General features: G+C 40.9%; 1 protein-coding gene across 1 annotated transcript in view; it reads left to right on the forward strand.

Annotated features, from left to right (window-relative positions):
• CENPI (centromere protein I) overlaps window positions 1–17,170 on the forward strand; it is a 28,925-nt gene extending 11,755 nt beyond the window's left edge. The window contains exons 10-23 of the mRNA XM_083486130.1: window positions 1,001–1,129; window positions 1,747–1,884; window positions 3,375–3,492; window positions 3,902–3,993; window positions 4,754–4,871; window positions 4,974–5,038; window positions 5,828–5,922; window positions 6,053–6,188; window positions 6,500–6,624; window positions 10,872–10,920; window positions 11,640–11,861; window positions 13,948–13,989; window positions 14,748–14,952; window positions 16,926–17,170. Coding sequence (XP_083342256.1) covers window positions 1,001–1,129; window positions 1,747–1,884; window positions 3,375–3,492; window positions 3,902–3,993; window positions 4,754–4,871; window positions 4,974–5,038; window positions 5,828–5,922; window positions 6,053–6,188; window positions 6,500–6,624; window positions 10,872–10,920; window positions 11,640–11,861; window positions 13,948–13,989; window positions 14,748–14,861 — 1,443 coding nt within the window. The 3' untranslated portion in view covers window positions 14,862–14,952; window positions 16,926–17,170. The remainder of the gene's footprint in view (window positions 1–1,000; window positions 1,130–1,746; window positions 1,885–3,374; window positions 3,493–3,901; window positions 3,994–4,753; window positions 4,872–4,973; window positions 5,039–5,827; window positions 5,923–6,052; window positions 6,189–6,499; window positions 6,625–10,871; window positions 10,921–11,639; window positions 11,862–13,947; window positions 13,990–14,747; window positions 14,953–16,925) is intronic.

Consider the following 17,170-nt stretch of genomic DNA (forward strand, 5'->3'; position numbering starts at 1 on the left):
ATTTAATGCTATTGCTTTGCAACACCAGCTGATGGATAGGTGGGCATGGTTTGGGGGAAATTACCTGTCAAACCAAAATGGACCCACAGACTGGAGATTCTGTACTCCTGTTGTAAGATCCATGACGAAATAATGCCAGCTCCAAATATGGTAAGGATGTACCCATATAGCTTAGCCAAATCAAAGCAGAAATTAAATTGAGCAGCCAGCTGTCATCTTAACTGACATTTATTACTCTTGTGCTGAGTTCTCCTCTGCCAATAAACTTTGTTGAGGTTTGCTGGGCTGCTCCTACTAGGCCTGAAGCCAATGGATCAGCTGAGCTACCTTTTTCGTTCTGCTGTGGTTTTTTAAAGCAGACTGGCAGATTTGTCAGCCTGCTCTATAATGAAAGAAGAAATTTGCTTTCCTCCACAGCAAACATAAAAACAAAGTTGCTGGGTAAGGAGTGAGCTACATGTCCTTTCACCACCAACCAGCTCACTCATCTGCATGGAATTCCTAGTTGTTTATGGTACCAGGCTAATTGTTGAGTACAAGGCTGGTATAGAGCATCCTATTCAATGGTACCCTCCTCCACTGTAGGTAAACAGAACATTGCACTTAGTATGCAAAGTTCCTCTTCCACGCTGGATGGAGGATAGCTTACCTGCCCTGGAGGGGTGATTCCCATTGCTGGGAAAAGTTGGGGGTGGTTGTATGCTCTCAGTTCTATTTGGGTTTTGATATCACCCATATCAATTTTCCCCCAATGCCTGCTGTTTTTGCTATTAAGGGTTGCAGTCCCTCTTCTATCAAGGACAGTTTGAGCATTCATGGTTCAATTTGTTATGTTATGTCCCAAAAGTGGAGAGGTTCTCTTCCACACATGTTGGCAGTAAAAAGTTTGATTTGCGTAGCCTGTTGGAGCAAGTGCAGAGTCAACGCATTTGAGGATACCCTCCATTTGCTACAGAAAAGGAACTTCATCTCAACAAAACCAATCTTCTTCCCCCGCCAGATGTCATTTAGGACTTTTTCACATCCGTGGAAAACAGCAATTGACAACGTAAAACTGCGAATTCACGGAACACCATCTGCATCCAAGCTAACTTTAAAATGCATGGAGTATCCCCAATCTCAGAAGAAGGTTTGTTGCTGGGGATAGTTTGAATGCAGTTATTGGGCTACAACTGTGCATGCTAATTTTATTTACTTTATTGACAAGTGGTTAGTGTCAGTGATGGCATGAGAATCTCTGTCCACTCAGATATGGAAAGGGTTTCTTGATGGTAGCAAGTGTTGAATAACTTTATTATATTTTCATATTTGAAAAAGTTTAGAGTAGCTTACATGACGCTTTTAGTAGACTCCTGTTCTGATTATTATTGGATTCACACTTGCTATAGCAACAGATGCTCTGTGGTCATTTATTTTTTCAATTACATTATAAATGGAATGCAATATGTAAAGCTCACACATTTTTTATTATTATAATTCTGATCAGGAAGAGGCAGACTTTAAGGAGTGTAAACCTTTTATTGAATATTTAAAGCACACAAAGCTTGAAATACTGTTTGGTTTTCTTCTTCCACCTGAACATTACAATTACACAGAATTGTAAAGAAAATTAATCACTGAAGGAACAACTTTATAAAAGATTTGGAAGATAGTATGATAGCTGAAATTGGGATTAGGGTTGACAGAGGCATAATCTAGAGATGTAGCTGTGAGCCATTTGATTTTGGCATTTTGTTTTCTCCATAGGAAAGGAATACTAAGTTGATTCCGCCTGTATGCAGCTCCAATGCAGAAAGCTTAGCTGAGAGTGAAAAGCATAAATTCATTTCGTTGGAACAGCTGCAGACCTTCCCCCAGCTTCTGCAGAACATTCAATATTTAGAGGTAGGTTTGTGAATAGCACTTTACTAATATAATGCAGGGGTCAAATAGACCCCAAATGAAACACAGCTTTAGAACAATTAAGAATGTATGACAATGATTCCAATTTAATGTAAAAATATGAATGTAAAGATTTATTGTAGCCTTCTGTTAAACAACCATCATGGCCTTTCTCCTAATTTCTAGCCATAGGGTTTTTGCTTACTCATGCAATTTTTTCTGTAACTTAACCTGGAAGCATGGATTCTAAACAAAAAGGAATGGTTAAAGGTGAATGTTAACACCAGTGCAACAGTTAAGTGAGATACTGTGGTAGTCATAATATTTTTCTTGAACCACTGCTACTGTAGATGTGCAACAATTCATTCATCTGCCCCCCCAAAAAAACACTTAAAATGAGGGCTTAACTAAACTGCTTTGAACGAAATATTCAGAGTGGAAAAGAGGCACTATGTGTGCACAATAGGTGAGAGATTTGAAACATGGCAAAAAGCATAATGTAACAAAGCCTAGAGAATATGAAATTGCACATATTTGAGGGGAAATATGTGTATTTAATGCCACATTGGAGCTATTTACTAAAAGTGTAGGATAGCTAGCTACATGATGGATTTTTAGTTAGACACGACTAGACTTCATCCTTTGGTGTTGGTGGCAATTATGAACTATATTTATAATAAGATTTACTAAGCACTTACACAGATTAAGAACAAGACAGTTCCTGCCCACAGACTTGCAATCTAAAAGATGTAATTCAAAAAGAAAACAAGGAAACTGATGCCAGTTTTTGAAAACACTAGCTTGAACGGAAACAGTCCAGGGAGGAGCAAAATGAACTTGTACATCAGCCAAGTCAATGGTGAAGGCCCTATTTCCTGATCCATCTCTTTATTCACTACAGCCAGATGTGGGATGGCTACTATTAGGGGAGTTGGATGGGCAGCAGCTGTGCTAGGGTAGTGCCAAGGAATAGCCATATGTTCTGCTTGCTCAGGGTGCAGCAGCCATGTTGATTAAGCACTTCTGTGAGGCAAGGTTCCTTTTGGCTATGCAAAACGCTTAGGGACATGAGGACCTGCATTCTGTTGGCAGCAAGGGTATGGACAGGAAAAGAAGAGCAAGTGGTTTGAAGAACCATGGGTTGGGGTGTGGTGGGAGGGCTCTAAATTTTCCATTGACTTGAACCAACCTGTTCAATTCTGGTTATGTGAGATCTCTAGTATATGCGTTCTTAGAAGCAATGGCTTTTCTATAAACTGAATATTTTTTTAAAAAATACTGCTAATTAAATGAGGCAGTCTGTTAAAATCAAAATCTTTGACTGTTTCCAACCCTGGGGGTGGCTTGCAAGGACAATTACCCTCCAATTAGTCCTGGTTTACGTTCCGTGAACAGACTCCGCTAACATGAGATTTGCTTTCATCGTGGCGGAGCACTGGAAGTCTGAGTTTTTGTGTTCCCTTCTGAACCGTTTCTTCTGGCTTCTCTTCCAGCCTCCAGCCCAAATAGGCTCGGTGATAGGCAATCCTCTGTTGCTCCACTACTTCAGCCTCAAAGATAAATCGGTCTCTAGGAGGATGCATTACTGGATGGGTCATGCGTTAAAAGAAGGTAGGGAGACTAATTGGATTCCCACATAGGAGAAACTGATGCCTTAGATCTAGGCTACAGCCTCGTTCTCGCAGAGATAATCTTGTGTCTGAGATGTGAGAGCTCACATGATTGATTGTTCTGCTGCATTATAGATCTTGGAGAGCTGAGTTTTAACCTAATATGCGAATATTCTATCTGCAGAACATTTTTTTTTTTTTGTACAGAGAAGCATTTCATCTTATGAGTCCATCCCCTCTCCAAATATCTGACTTGGTACTGCACAGACACAGGTCACCATCTCAGTGTACCTCAACTGTGCCAAGGCAAAATAGGTGGCAGACTATATACAAAGGTGAAAACTTGGGGATGTCAGAGAATAAGAATTTGGAGGATAAGCAATGTTTTACCCCTTTGTCTCATGATTCAGGATGCCCTTGGTATAAGATGATGAACCAGGAAGATGAATTGAACTTTAAGGTCTTCTTAGAGGAAGTCTTCAAAGCAGAGTGTTTCTTGCAGGTTAGTTCATATGCAATTCTCATCCCATCATTCCTTGGACATTGTCTTTTGTCCACCACCATTCTATGCCTTGACTAAAACATCAATATTCTGTTAGTAGGATGTTAAATAATGGTATGTTAGAAATGAAAATACTTTTTTTTAAAAAAAGCACAGGAGGGAGAGAAGCGGAGGTGGGAAGAGACGAAGGGGCTGTACTGTTCTATTGTAGTAATGTGAAAACCCTAATAATAAGCCATAAGTAAAAAACTATTCTATTGAAAGTCATGAAGTCAAATCAATTACACAGCTGTGGGCTTCCTTATCAAAGGACAGTGGTGGCCAAATTGCAGCTCTCCGTATTTTTTTCCTAAGAGCTGCATGATGAAGGAAACAGAGAGGGCATCCAGGGGCAGGTGGTGAGTGACACAGCCTAAATCTGTGCAGTCAAGAAATAGGGTTCCTGAAGAAGGCAAATTGGGAAGCAGAAAAGAGTGGCATGAACAAAAGTAATTTGGGGCCTGCTTTTTAGGAGGAGCGGTAGAGGCTCTTGGGCCAAAGAAGATCACCTGAATTATTAGAAACTTTTGCTATCCCTAGCAAAGTGCTTTTAAGATGGCAGCCCAACTAATCTGCTTCACTAGCTTATCCCTTGAATTCTTAGAAGTTATCTATCTTGGCCTTCTTATGTATTTTCTGCTATGGAAGAGCACTGTCAGGCTGGGTGCATGAAAAGGGCTGGCTTTCAAGAATCTTTAGCAGTGTCAGTTGTGCCTTTCAGAGGGGTTTCTTGGCCTGTGAAGAATTCTTGTGGAAGAGTCTGCGCTTCTGGGATGGCTGCTGCTGTCAGTCACAGGTCCTGCAGCTGATGAGATGGATCTCTCCCAACAGCTTCTCAGGTATGTGATGCAGCCAAACCAATCTTACTCTGCTTTGTGGTCCAGACAGGCCTGCTTCAAAGTCTCTGTTCCTTTTTTTTTGTTTCTTTCCTTTCCTTTCAGAAATGAAGACTTATCTCTACCAGCCATTGTTGAAGCTTTTTTCCATATCATCTCTTTCTTTTAAGGTAATGGAGGGAAAGTGGCCAGTGAATGCCTGCTTTGGCATGTAAGAATTACCAGATTTGATCCCTGACATACAACTAGGAAATATGTTTGTCTGAGGTGCCCAAGAGTAGGGCAGTTGGGAGCAAAATACCAGGCGCATTGCGGTTGATAAAAGACAAATCCTTGAATATGTTTGGGATTGCTATCCTTGTTAAAGGAAGGAGACAAAATACTTGTCAGACTCAGATGAATTTCTTGTTGTATGTAAACTAGTTGAATGAGCCTTAATTGGACGTACAGAATCTCTGCTTTTTGCTACGCGCAATCTAGGAATCCTAGCTTGCAACAATCATTGGTGGTTACCAAGCAAGCTCGCTTCAGACAATGGGCTATGAAGCTGGTTTGCATAGCTACAAACTGTTTGCCATAAGCCATGATTCTTATTTCACATATAACACTAATGCATTATAACAATAATGCACATAACATTGAGCATTATGTGTGAACTAGCCTTTTGGAATTAAAAATACAGCACCGTAGCAATAAGAATGATTGCTGCTTTTCTTCCTTCAGCTGGAAGTATGCAAGTTTCCTATAATTTTTCTCTGCTTTTATCTCCTGTCTCTCTGGGGGCTAACATCACAACTGCAGGCTACTGAAGCACCCTAGGAGAATTCTTAAACTTGTGTGTATGGATAACCTGGGCTTTAAAAACCTTTTCAAGCATATTACTGCAGTACTGCCGGTATGGAGCTCCCCCAAATCTGAAATGCAATGGATCCGTTTTTTTGTTTTTTGCTCTTCCATAGTATGAAGTTCTTGAAAGCCTAAGGGAACTGTTACTGAACATGCTGAATTGCCACATGCAAGCAGACATGGCAACAGAATCAAATGTTGATGTGTTGTAAGTATAATCTTTACAAAGTGGTACACCTCTAGAACACAGGCAATCAAGCAATAATGCAGCTCACGTGGGCACAACCATTCTCTTCCTACTAGATGCTAAGGCTGATATCTATCTTGTTTTGTTGCAGGAACACCACCCAAGTTGACCTGATAAGCTCCTTGGCAGAGCTCATTCACTTTGTAAACAGGCTCTCATCTGTTGGTCTGTGCTTGGAGAACAACTCTACTTTGTTGATGAATGTTATCCTGGATTTCTATGAGACAGTATGTAAGCTGTTCACACTGCAAATTTGTTTAATAGCTTTAGTCGTTATGTATTTGACAATCCTGAGGGAGGTTCTGATAATTTGAGGGGGAGGCAGAGAAAGAGAAATCCAAAGGGGGAAAAGTGGGTAGATTGTTTGAAGCCCATGTTTGCCTCTAAAGTATAACATCTATATATAATGTTGTAGACTGAGACATAATGTCTGAGTAGGCAAGAACAAGGCTGTTCCTCCGTTTTTCCTGTGACGGTAATGTGCTAAGGGCAGAGAGCTGAGAATACAAGCTTATACAGCAATCTTTCCTACTTGTAGGTATCTGATATATATCTGAAGTACAACATCCCCTTGGTTATTATGCTTCCTACTGGAGTCTTCTATCCAGCACTTCTCAGCATGAATTCTGCCACACTTGACCAACTCTGCTACATTATGTACAGGTACTGAGAAAATTCCTTTTTCTGCCCCTTGTGCTTTTCCTCAGCCTTTCTGCATGGCCATAATCTCGCCTGTACTAGACTACCATTTGCCACTTCAACTTCTCTACTAATCTGTGATTGCCCACTTGATTCTCCACACTATAATAATGCCAGAAGGCAGAATATCAATTTGTCCTTTCTAACTTGTTGTGCTTACATTTAGTGAGTGTTATGAAGGCAGTTTGCTAACTTTCACAGTGTTGTAGGTTTCTTTGGGTTCCTGGGGGGGGGGGGCGCTTGTGGCCCTGATGCTTAAGTTTTTAAATGAGGTTTTTCCTTGCTAAAGAAATTTCTTCCCATGATAGAGGGAGTCCTCATTTCAGGCTCGGAATGCAATACCTCTCCATATGAACCAACCTGGGCCTTGAGATTATCATCTGAGGCCACCTTTGTTTTTGTTTTGTTTTTTGCTTTTTAAATAATACTTATTAAGTTTTCCATTTTAACAAGCCAATAAAGGCCACATTAAAAACATTCCAAATTATAAAATAATCAAACAGTCCAAATTTTATGCCAAATGTTAAGTCTTTGGTTGACTTCCCATGCTCTGAGGTTTGGGGAGTGATGATCTCACAATTGTGCTGCTTCTCTTAATTAGTCCAGATAGTTCCAAATAAGACATTCTGATGTTGATCCTTCGTTTATTTTTAACAGCCTCTGAGTTCGTCTAGCAAGCAGATTAAACCAATATAGTGTGATTCTATGTGAAAAAGTTCATTCGTGTTTATTTTCTTCTTTGTACTCTGGCAGTCTGTGGCAATTCACTTTCACTTTCTCATGCCTGTAATTTTCTACTGCGACACATCTTGAGCTGGAGGAAATCTGACATCCACCATTTGTACCATGCATATGTCCAAACTTCTTTGTTTCATCTCCTTCCAAGACAAATAAGCCTGTACTTTAGCTAGAAACCATAATTTCCATCACCTATTCTTTTTCATTGAGCCATTGAAAGTGATTGCAAAATTCATAAACCAGTTCCACACAGTTAATTCTATAGTTAAACCATAATTATAACAATAATGAAATACTCTTTCTTTGCAGTCCCGCTTGCTTACTCAAACAGTCAGGCAGGCAGTCCTTCCAGGGAGATTTGCCAAATAAGATAGCAAATACAAAATATATCAAAAAGAAATAATGGAGGCTCACTCCCCCCCTTCTGTTCTGACATACCAGTCCCATAATAATGGTAATCCTTCCACTCAAATCCTTGGCACCCCAGTGGCTGAATCAGTTAGCAGAATACTTTATCTCCCCTCGCTCAGAGCATGCCTGTTAATTAAGTCCAAATTTCATCTTTAAAAAGCAGGTATTCGCTGCTCATGGCAACAGCTTTGGAGACTTGCCAAAGAAACGCACGGTGCTTTACACCCAGTGCTCCCTGCCCCCTCATTCCTTCCGGACCAGGAGCAAGTCTTGGGTGATCATCTGGTGAAGCTGCCCCCCCCAACCCTGGGAAGGGTGGATGATTACTCCCATCTCATCTTCAAAATATGCTGTGTGAGATGGCTCTGAGGTAATGGGCAGCCGTTCGCTAAAGCAGCCAAACAGGAAGTCCTGAGGCCACCTTTGTGTGCCTCCTCCATGAGAGGTCTGGCGGGTGGTATCACAAGATCAGGTCTTTTCTGTGGTGACTTTCTGTGTGTGGAATGCTCTTCCTAAGGAGCCTCACCTGGTGTCTTTGCATATCTTTAGGTGCCAGGTGAAAATATTTTTCCATAAAGAGGCCTTTGGCTGATTAATATTATAAGACCTTCTAAATGTGTTTGTGGGATGGGCATTGGTGGTTTGTGTTTGCTTTTTTATTATGTACTTTGTGTTTTTATCTTATATTTTTATGTTGTGAACCATCATCGATATGTTGTGAATGCGCTCCTCAATGGAGAAGAGTAAAGGAGGCCCCACCCCAGCTTGTGTGAGCCAGAGGCAGGATGGGGTCTTTGTTAGACTTCTCCACTGAGGGGCAGGCAGCCACATTCCCCTCAGTGGAGAAGTCTAAAGGGGGTGCCTGCCCGCACGAGCACAAGGGAGGAACAAGCTACATCAGCCCTCTGTGGTATGAGAGCCAGAGTGAGATGGCTGTTTCACCCAGCGGTGTATCACAAGTGAAACCACCACCACTCCTGAGTCCCTCTGCTACCAGCATCCATCTGCAGCTTGGTTCTCCCTCGGCACACAGGGCGCTGGTGGCAAAGAGACTTAGGAGCGGCAGTATGTAGTTTCACTCGCGATATACCTCCAGTTGAAGACGCCACCGCGGTCTGGTCCTCACCCGCTACATCATCCAGGCCTAGATAGTATGTCTTGGAGAAAAGTGGTGTGGAGGAGCAACACAGAGCAACCCCTTGGGGAGAATGTCAGGTGAAATAAAGGTGCCTTGTGCACCCAGTTAAAGGGAAAACTTAAGAATACCTCGCCATGCAAGTGAAAGGGCTCTTTCACACGGTCCAGTTTCAGATATAAGCGACATTACATAAAAAAGAAAGATGTGATGTTCTTGAGACATCTTGAATTGAGTCAATTGTCATGCCACAGGGTTAGAACCCAGCCACTAGGATGTTTCTGTTCATTTAATCTATTTTTAGCAAAGTGCTCTTTCTTTTGCTGAAATGGGATAGACTTGGACTTCTCAGGAAATAAAACCATGGTACATAACTTAAGTTTGCTGACTGGTGCTCATTTTTTCCAAGTAGGTGATTACTGGCTGAACTGGGAATATTACTTGTGTTAGATGTGGTATTGGATTTTGCAGTTGATGAGAACCTTGTATTTGTGACTGGCATGCCAGATTATATCAGGCTGGCTCATATTATTCTTTAGTGACTACAATGATACCCATTGGCAGAGGAAGAGGAGTGCGGGGGGAGCTGCCTCCCCACCCGCACTGGGTGCCATGCCCCCACCTGCTCTCCAGCCCCCAGTGCCGGAGCATGAAGCTCTGCCACTGATGATACCCTCATTGCCCAGAGCAAAGCTAAATTACACACACATTTGTGGGGCATATGCAGAAATTCAACTGAACTGAGCTTCTCTGTTGCATAACCCATACACTTACCTGTGTGACACTGATGAAGCTATTCTGATTTTTGAATCAAATTTTTAACCCAGTAGTCAAATTTTTAACCCAGAGTCTCAAACAGGTGATATGTGTTGGGGTGGCATTGCTGTGCTGATTACTGACTAACAAAAGTCCAAGCCTTTGAGGCCAGTTATGCATCTGGGTGATATATTTTTTTTTAATGCCCTGTTCTCTTCAGGAAATGCTACATAAGAGTGCCATTCTTAACATTAGTTCCAGCAGTTGTGTCTGATGTGAGAAGTAGCCAATTGTTGTCAGCTGGTGTAGAGCTCTGTGCAGCTTCCTGCTTGAGGAAGCTGCAGAGTAATTAATATGGAAGGATGCAGTTGCTGAAGATGCACTGAAACTAGTGTCTATTATACAGAGCAGCTGCCAGGACCTATACTTCTATTTCCTTCCAGTTTCTATAGTGACTGAACAAGGAGTCAGTGCTGCTGTTTGCTGCTTGAGGTCATGCTCCACCTTTTTGTCTCATGCTTACAGCTCATGCATAACAGTTTCTTTTCACACACGCACCCTTGTGAACAGAAATGAGCATCCATTCAAATGTTTGTCTTTCTTTCTAAGTAACAGTTGCTTCTGAACGGTGAAAAGTGCCCTTTGAACTCATTGAATCTCTTTATATTCAGAACCAAATTCAGCATGTTCTCTATTGGGTGATTAGTAACTGTTCTGCATGGCGTCTGCGTTTTTCTCTCAAAGTCTACTCTGTAGATGGCTCTCCTATTGCAAGGACATGTGGTAGGTAAGCAAGAGAGAGATTTATGTAACATAACCCAAGAAATGGAACCAAATGAGAAAAGATATGTGCTATCTTGCTGCCTCATAATGCTAAGTGAAAGATAGCTATGTACTCTGGGATAGTCACTGCTCACCTGTGCATAGTAATAATTGTATGGCACTGTCATGTGTTCAAAGCGCTTCACATGCTTTATCTAGCTGTGGTCCTTAAAACAACCCCCCTGTAGAACTGTTCACAGTAAATGAGGGAGCAGAAATTAAGAGAAACTGGCTTTGCCAAAGAATCAAGACTCATGCAAGGGATTTCTTTAGCCACTACACAGTTTCATTCTGCGCACATATGGTATATTACAATTCAGAATAATCGTCTTTTTTAATTCTTACTTAGGTATCGAATCAACCTGGTGGCTGCAAAACAAAAACCCGAGATTAAAAAGGTACTGCAGATAAGGTGCTTAATGGCAAATGCTTGGATTGGAACAAATATATTTAATGGCTCCATCTGAAATTTAATATAATTTCACTGACAAAATTTGCCTCCCTTATCTTTCACATCTCTTCTCCCATATGAGATGTTCTTGGACTTCAAAGATTCAGTGCATATCTAGTCAAAGAGAAAAATCTCTTCTACAGACTTTAGGAAAATAGATGGTTCTGTGTGATTCTAATGGCCAACTAACGTATATGGTGCTGGAAATGGGGTGGGAGGGGGACACCCACACAAGTAAGCTTCATCCCAAGTCATTGTTTCTTCTTGATCTTGTTTCCAAACTGCCAGTAGGTGGCTTGCAAATTTTATGCATCTGGTTTAGTTATAAACATAACATGTATCTGACATCATTCAGTGTCAAGCAAAGATTTAACATGTTTTCCTTTTCTTCTCTCCCCTCACCACCTCCCATTATGCTTCAGTCATAAGAACCTGGTAATCCACAATAGTATACACACATGGTGGTGCTACATTTGTCTTAGTGGGTCACAAGCTGCTCAAGCTTGATGTTTAGTTGATTGATCAATGGTATTCTGTAATTATTATGGAGTGGACAGGATGCATGTTGGAGCGATACTTCTTGCTAGTAATTGATGATGTGGAGCTATCATGAACCTGAAACATTGTCTAGATTGTCATGTTATGTCTTACCATGTGCTACTGCAGTTCAAGTTCAGCCACCAGATTTGCCAGGAATACAACCGATACCTATCAACCATAGTTGGGTATCTGTGGACCTCACAAGCATTCCAGGAGTCCCCCTGCCCTCAGGGGATTCAGCTGGACCCAGAAGTGCTGGAGATGACAAGGGTGAAGGACCACAGGAAGGGCTTCAATGTAGTTTTCCACCCTGCACTGATGGGATATGCTATGCTCTTCTTGAAGAAGGTGAGGAGAGCAGTTTGCATTTTTCAAGTAGAATCATTTCCAATTATTTTTAACACTGTAATACTTGAGGACTACTGAGCATGAGTGTATATGATCACTGTTAGTTACTATGATGTCTGCATTGTGTCCTTTAAAACTCCAGCCTTTGGCACACCATGGCCTACCTTCTACCATGCCATATAAAGTCAAGCTGTACATGGGCTTATTAAGAATAAGTACTGTGCAGGGAGGAATAGGGAGACCTGGGTTCACCACTCCATTTAACCGTGAAAGCTTAGTGCCAAGCCTCTGGCAACAACTAGCAGAGACAAAAGAGATCTCCTTGCAGTTCCAAGTCATTCTGGCTCCATTCTTTAGAACCCCAAGTTTAAAGGAAGGCTACTCCTCCTCCTTGAATCATTACCAACTCTCTTCCTTAGAAGTGTACTAAAGATATGGGATATGGGGGGGCATACCTCAGTGGTAGAGCACATGTTTTTCATGCAGAAAGTCCCAGTTTCAAGCACTGGATTCCCCACACATGACAGGAAAAGACTCTATGTCTGGAAAACTGGAGAGTGGTTGCAATCAATGTAAACAATACAGAACAAAATGGACCATTGGTCTGTTTTGGTAATATAGCAGCTTCTTGTGGGGGCTGAAGAATTTGACTTCACCTCAGTCTTGTTTGTTCCTTTTTTCTTTTTTTTTTAAAGCAAGTTTCCAGCCTTTGCCATTGCAAAAATATGCCTGAGTATTTGGGCAATGTCTGGTGAAGTATAAAACCAAAGGAATTGCCAGATGAAGTTCCAGGTTCATCAGTAGGTGCACTCTCTCCTATCAGGGTAAACAGTACCCCCTGTCTGTTTTTTTTGACCAGCAGTTCTCAAAATGGGAGACCAGCCTCCTATATCTGGTCTGGAAAGCTTCCAGGAGCTACTACTGTTTTATTTCCAGGAAGCAAACTGTTAGCAGCTACCCAAATCAGTGTGCAGGGAGTACCAAACTTCAGTACAATTCTTTGTTGCAACAGAAGACAATGTGATACGATTTATTATACCTGTTGCCCCTTCTGTGGATTCATTTTCATACCACAACCGGACCTCTTTCTTTGATCTGCTTGTAACTTTGTCCATAACTGGGCTTTTTTCTTTCTCTTTTTCTTTGCTTCATCGGCCTTTTTTAGAAGTTTAGTAGGCTTGGTTCAAGAACCTGCACCTTATTTGTTTCTGATTCCATTTTCTTGATAAGTCTGCCTCTGAAACATTGTTTTCCAAGCTTTTTTTGTGTGTGTCTCCCTGTGGTATCTAAGTATTTGCCCACAGCTTTTTAAAAGTAGCATAGAAGGTAAAACTTGTCACCAGTGTAAGCTTTTATTTCATTGTGCTTCAGTGAAAGTGGAAGCTGAACTTTTCTCTTTGGTGCAGCTTTTGGGCTCTGGACCTGGTAACTGCTTGCTCCTACTCAGGCAGCTTTACTGATATCCAAAAACTTAAGCTGCCTTACACCAGGTCAGATCATTAATCCATCTGTCAGTATTGTTCGCGTTGCCAAATTCTCTACTGTCTTTTTCCTACTCCTACCTGGAACCTGTGCTGTTCAACTGAAGTGTGGCTTCTTATCTAGGAGATGATGTGGTCTTCTGCCTTTGGAAGACATACTAGACTGAAATTTGCTGTTCAGTTCACCAGAGAGTGCTGATGTACAACCGAAGATTAGCTGATAGCAAAATTATCAGAGCCATTTTCTCCCCAGGCAACACTAGTATGTGTTTGGCTGCTTCTTTCGATGGACTTCCATGTGTTGAACCGAAAGAGCAGTGCTTGCTGTTTCAACCTGTACAGGCCCACTACAAAATGTCAGAGATGTGAATTTTTCAAGACCTATGATAATAGTAGTTATGTGGAGCAGCTCTGAGGCATTGGTGCTGTCCAAAAGGCATTTAGTGTTTCAGTTGCGCCATGTCATCTTCAGGAAGGCTAGTCTGAGGCTGATTCTAGAGTTAATCTCTAATAATTTCAAATAACTCTTCTTTTAAAAGCTCTAGTCTTAGAGAACCATTAATTTCTAACACCTTTCTCTCCCCTCCCCCCCCCCTTCTCTTCAGATGCAACCAGAGGACACAACCCTGAACTTCAAATTCATTCGGGTAAAGTGGCATGCTTGACAAAACGCTATGTTTCTTGGGAAGCTGGTTGTCAGTTGGAGCTGGGATTTGGGCCAGTGCCACAGAAGAAGGAACAACTAAAATGTCGAGAAAGGGGAGGGGTTAGGAGAGGGTACCTTCCAACTCTAGAATTTTTTGCTTCTGTGACAAGGCTGATAACCTGTGCTGCTGAGGAACCTACATCTTCTAGCTTTGTCCACCATGTATTTTCCCATGAAAAGGAATTGCTCAGTAGCAAACAGTTGGTCCCACATATCTGAATGTGGCAAGTACTACACCTGAAAAAGTTTTTATTTCTGGTCTGAAAATGGAACTGGCATAAAGATGCAACTGTTCCCCAAGGCTAGGGGATCTCAGTTAGGTCTCTTTGTTGCTTGGTTTCCAGTACCAGTTGGAATATAAAATTTCAAAGAGGGAATTCTGGCATCAAGAGATGTTCATTCTTTGTAGGAGCTCTCCTCTACTGCAAAGAGGTATGCCCGCTAAAAGCTAATTGAAACTGCCCTATGTGAACTGGCTTATGAAGAGGCTGCATGGTGATAGCTTATTCCTCACCATAAAGACCAAGTTTGTGTTGCAGCATATTAGCATCATGGGTATGCTGGGCTTTTGCAGTGTGGATTGGTCTGCAAGTTCAGGTGCTGGAGAGCTAGGATAGGAAATGAGAGGACACGTTGTGGCCCAAAAAAGAAAAAGCCATTGTATCTGAAGAGATTTAACTCCTAATGCTTTATTTGCAGGGGGCAAGGTGGGGATGGTACCAGGAATTTCTCTACTCCCAAGGATTACAAGGCCTGGAGCTTTTCATCGAAAGTAGCATTTGCCATGCTCCTCAAGAGAAAGTAAGGCATTAATGGAAACAACAGATTGATTCTTACAGTCTGTTATGAACTATCAAGCTATTCTTCAGAAAATAAGAGGAATATATTAAAAAATTTAAAATATGTATTTATTAAAAGATTTTTTTTTATTTTTTTTTCAGATTTAAAAAAGTTTTTATTATAATCCAACATCTAAAAAGACATATACATTATTAATAATAAAACAAAGCACACAAAAAAAACAAAGGTAATAAAATAATTCAAGAATCAGTATACAATGTTTCCGTTCTTTGACTTCCCACCACCACGACGAGACCTCTATCTCAGCAGTATTTACAGCAGTGTCCTTTACTAACTATCGTGTTTTACCTCGCAATTTTTAAATTATACCTACTGTGACTTTGGTGCTTCCTAATGTCGTCTCCATGTATGAAAAAAATTTGTTCCAGTCCTTAATAAATTTAGTGTTTTCCTGATGCCTAATTTTCTGCGTCATTATTGCTAAGTCAATGTATTCAATTAGTTTAGTTCGCCAATCCGTGATTGTTGGAATACTGGGGTTTTTCCATTTCTGCGCTAACAGTACCCTAGCGGCTACTGTTGCATACTGGAATAGGGTTTGGTCGTCCTTGCTGATCTCACTACCCGCCATTTTTAAAAGGAATGCTTCGGGCTTTTTTGGAAAGGTATACTTTAGCATCTTTTTTAGTTCATCATAGATGGAGCCCCAGAACTTCTTTACTACATCACAGGACCACCACATATGGAAGAAGTCTCCCTCTTTCTTTTTACACTTCCAACAGGTCTTATCTCCGGTTTTATACATTTTAGCTAATTTTGTTGGGGTGATGTGCCAGCGATACATCATCTTCTCCATGTTCTCTCGGAGGCCGACACATGCTGAAAATTTCATGTCTTTGGTCCATAGTTTTTTCCATTTTTCATATTCTAAAGGATGTCCTATATCTATGGCCCACTTGATCATAACTTCTTTGACTTCCTCATCCATAGTATCCCAGTCTAGTAGTTGGTTATACATTTTAGTTAGGAGCTTAGACTTCCCTTCTATTATTTCTAACTGGAATTGGGATTTATTTTTACTCATACCAGCTTTTTTGTGTTCATTCCATAAAGAGTGAATTTGGTGGTATTGTATCCACCCCATTAGTTTATCTTTTAACTCTTCGTAGGGTCTAATTTCCCATCCTTTCTCAGATCTTTTCAAGAGTTCCGCATAGGTCCATCTTCTACCTTCCATATTCACTTTTTTAATTACTAGAATATCTATGGGTGACAGCCACAAAGGGGTGTTTTTTTCTACCAGATTCTTGCACCTGTTCCACACTTCCAACAACGCTCCTCTTATGATGTGATTGGAGAAACTTTTGTGCACACCTCCCTTGCCTTGCCATAGGTAGGCATGCCATCCAAACCTAGCATCAAAACCTTCCAAGTCTAGTAAGTCGGCATTGTCCAGCACTATCCATTCCTTCACCCAACATAAACACGAGGCCTCATAGTAAAGTTGTAAATTCGGGAGCGCAAATCCGCCTCTATCTCTTTTATCAGTGAGTAACTTGTACTTGATTCTGGCCCTTTTACCCTGCCAAATAAATCTGGAAAGGGTCCTCTGCCAGTTCTTAAACATAGTTGTACCCCTGATTACCGGGATGTTTTGGAACAGGAATATCATTTTGGGGAGGATGTTCATCTTGATGGCAGCCATTCTCCCCTCCCATGAGAGGTGTAATCTGCTCCAGCAGTCTAGATCTTTTTTGCATTCGCTCCACGTTCTATTGTAATTATCCTCCACCAAATTTATATTTTTCGTTGAGAGCCAAATACCCAGATACTTAACCTTTTTTGATGTCTTTATCCCAGAATCTAATTCAATTTTATTTTTTGTTTGTTCGTCTAAGTTCTTTACCAACATTTTTGTTTTTATTTTATTCAGTTTAAACCCCGATAATCTCCCAAATTCCTCCATTACATCAATGACTACGTTTATCCTCTCTAGAGGTTCTTCTATTGATATTACAAGATCGTCGGCATAAGCCTTAACTTTATATTCTTTTTTACCTATCTTAGGTAAGATAGGTATTAAAAGATTTTAATGAGTAACAAAAGTGCATTTTAATGAGTAACAAAACTGTTTTCAGACCCCATGATAATTTCCGGTCAATTCAATTCAACATTGTGATATATCAAAATATTGTGATGTTTAGCTGGTGATTTATCGTGATGTTGAAAACTTGTATGTTTTTAAGGAAAGGGCTGGTGCTGTGTAGTTTTTACTGTAATAAGCTGTATGTTTTAAATAAATAGTGTGTATGCGTGTTTTA

Source organism: Podarcis liolepis (genome assembly GCF_965112155.1).
Source record: "Podarcis liolepis genome assembly, chromosome: Z".
NCBI classification, from domain to species: domain Eukaryota; kingdom Metazoa; phylum Chordata; class Lepidosauria; order Squamata; family Lacertidae; genus Podarcis; species Podarcis liolepis.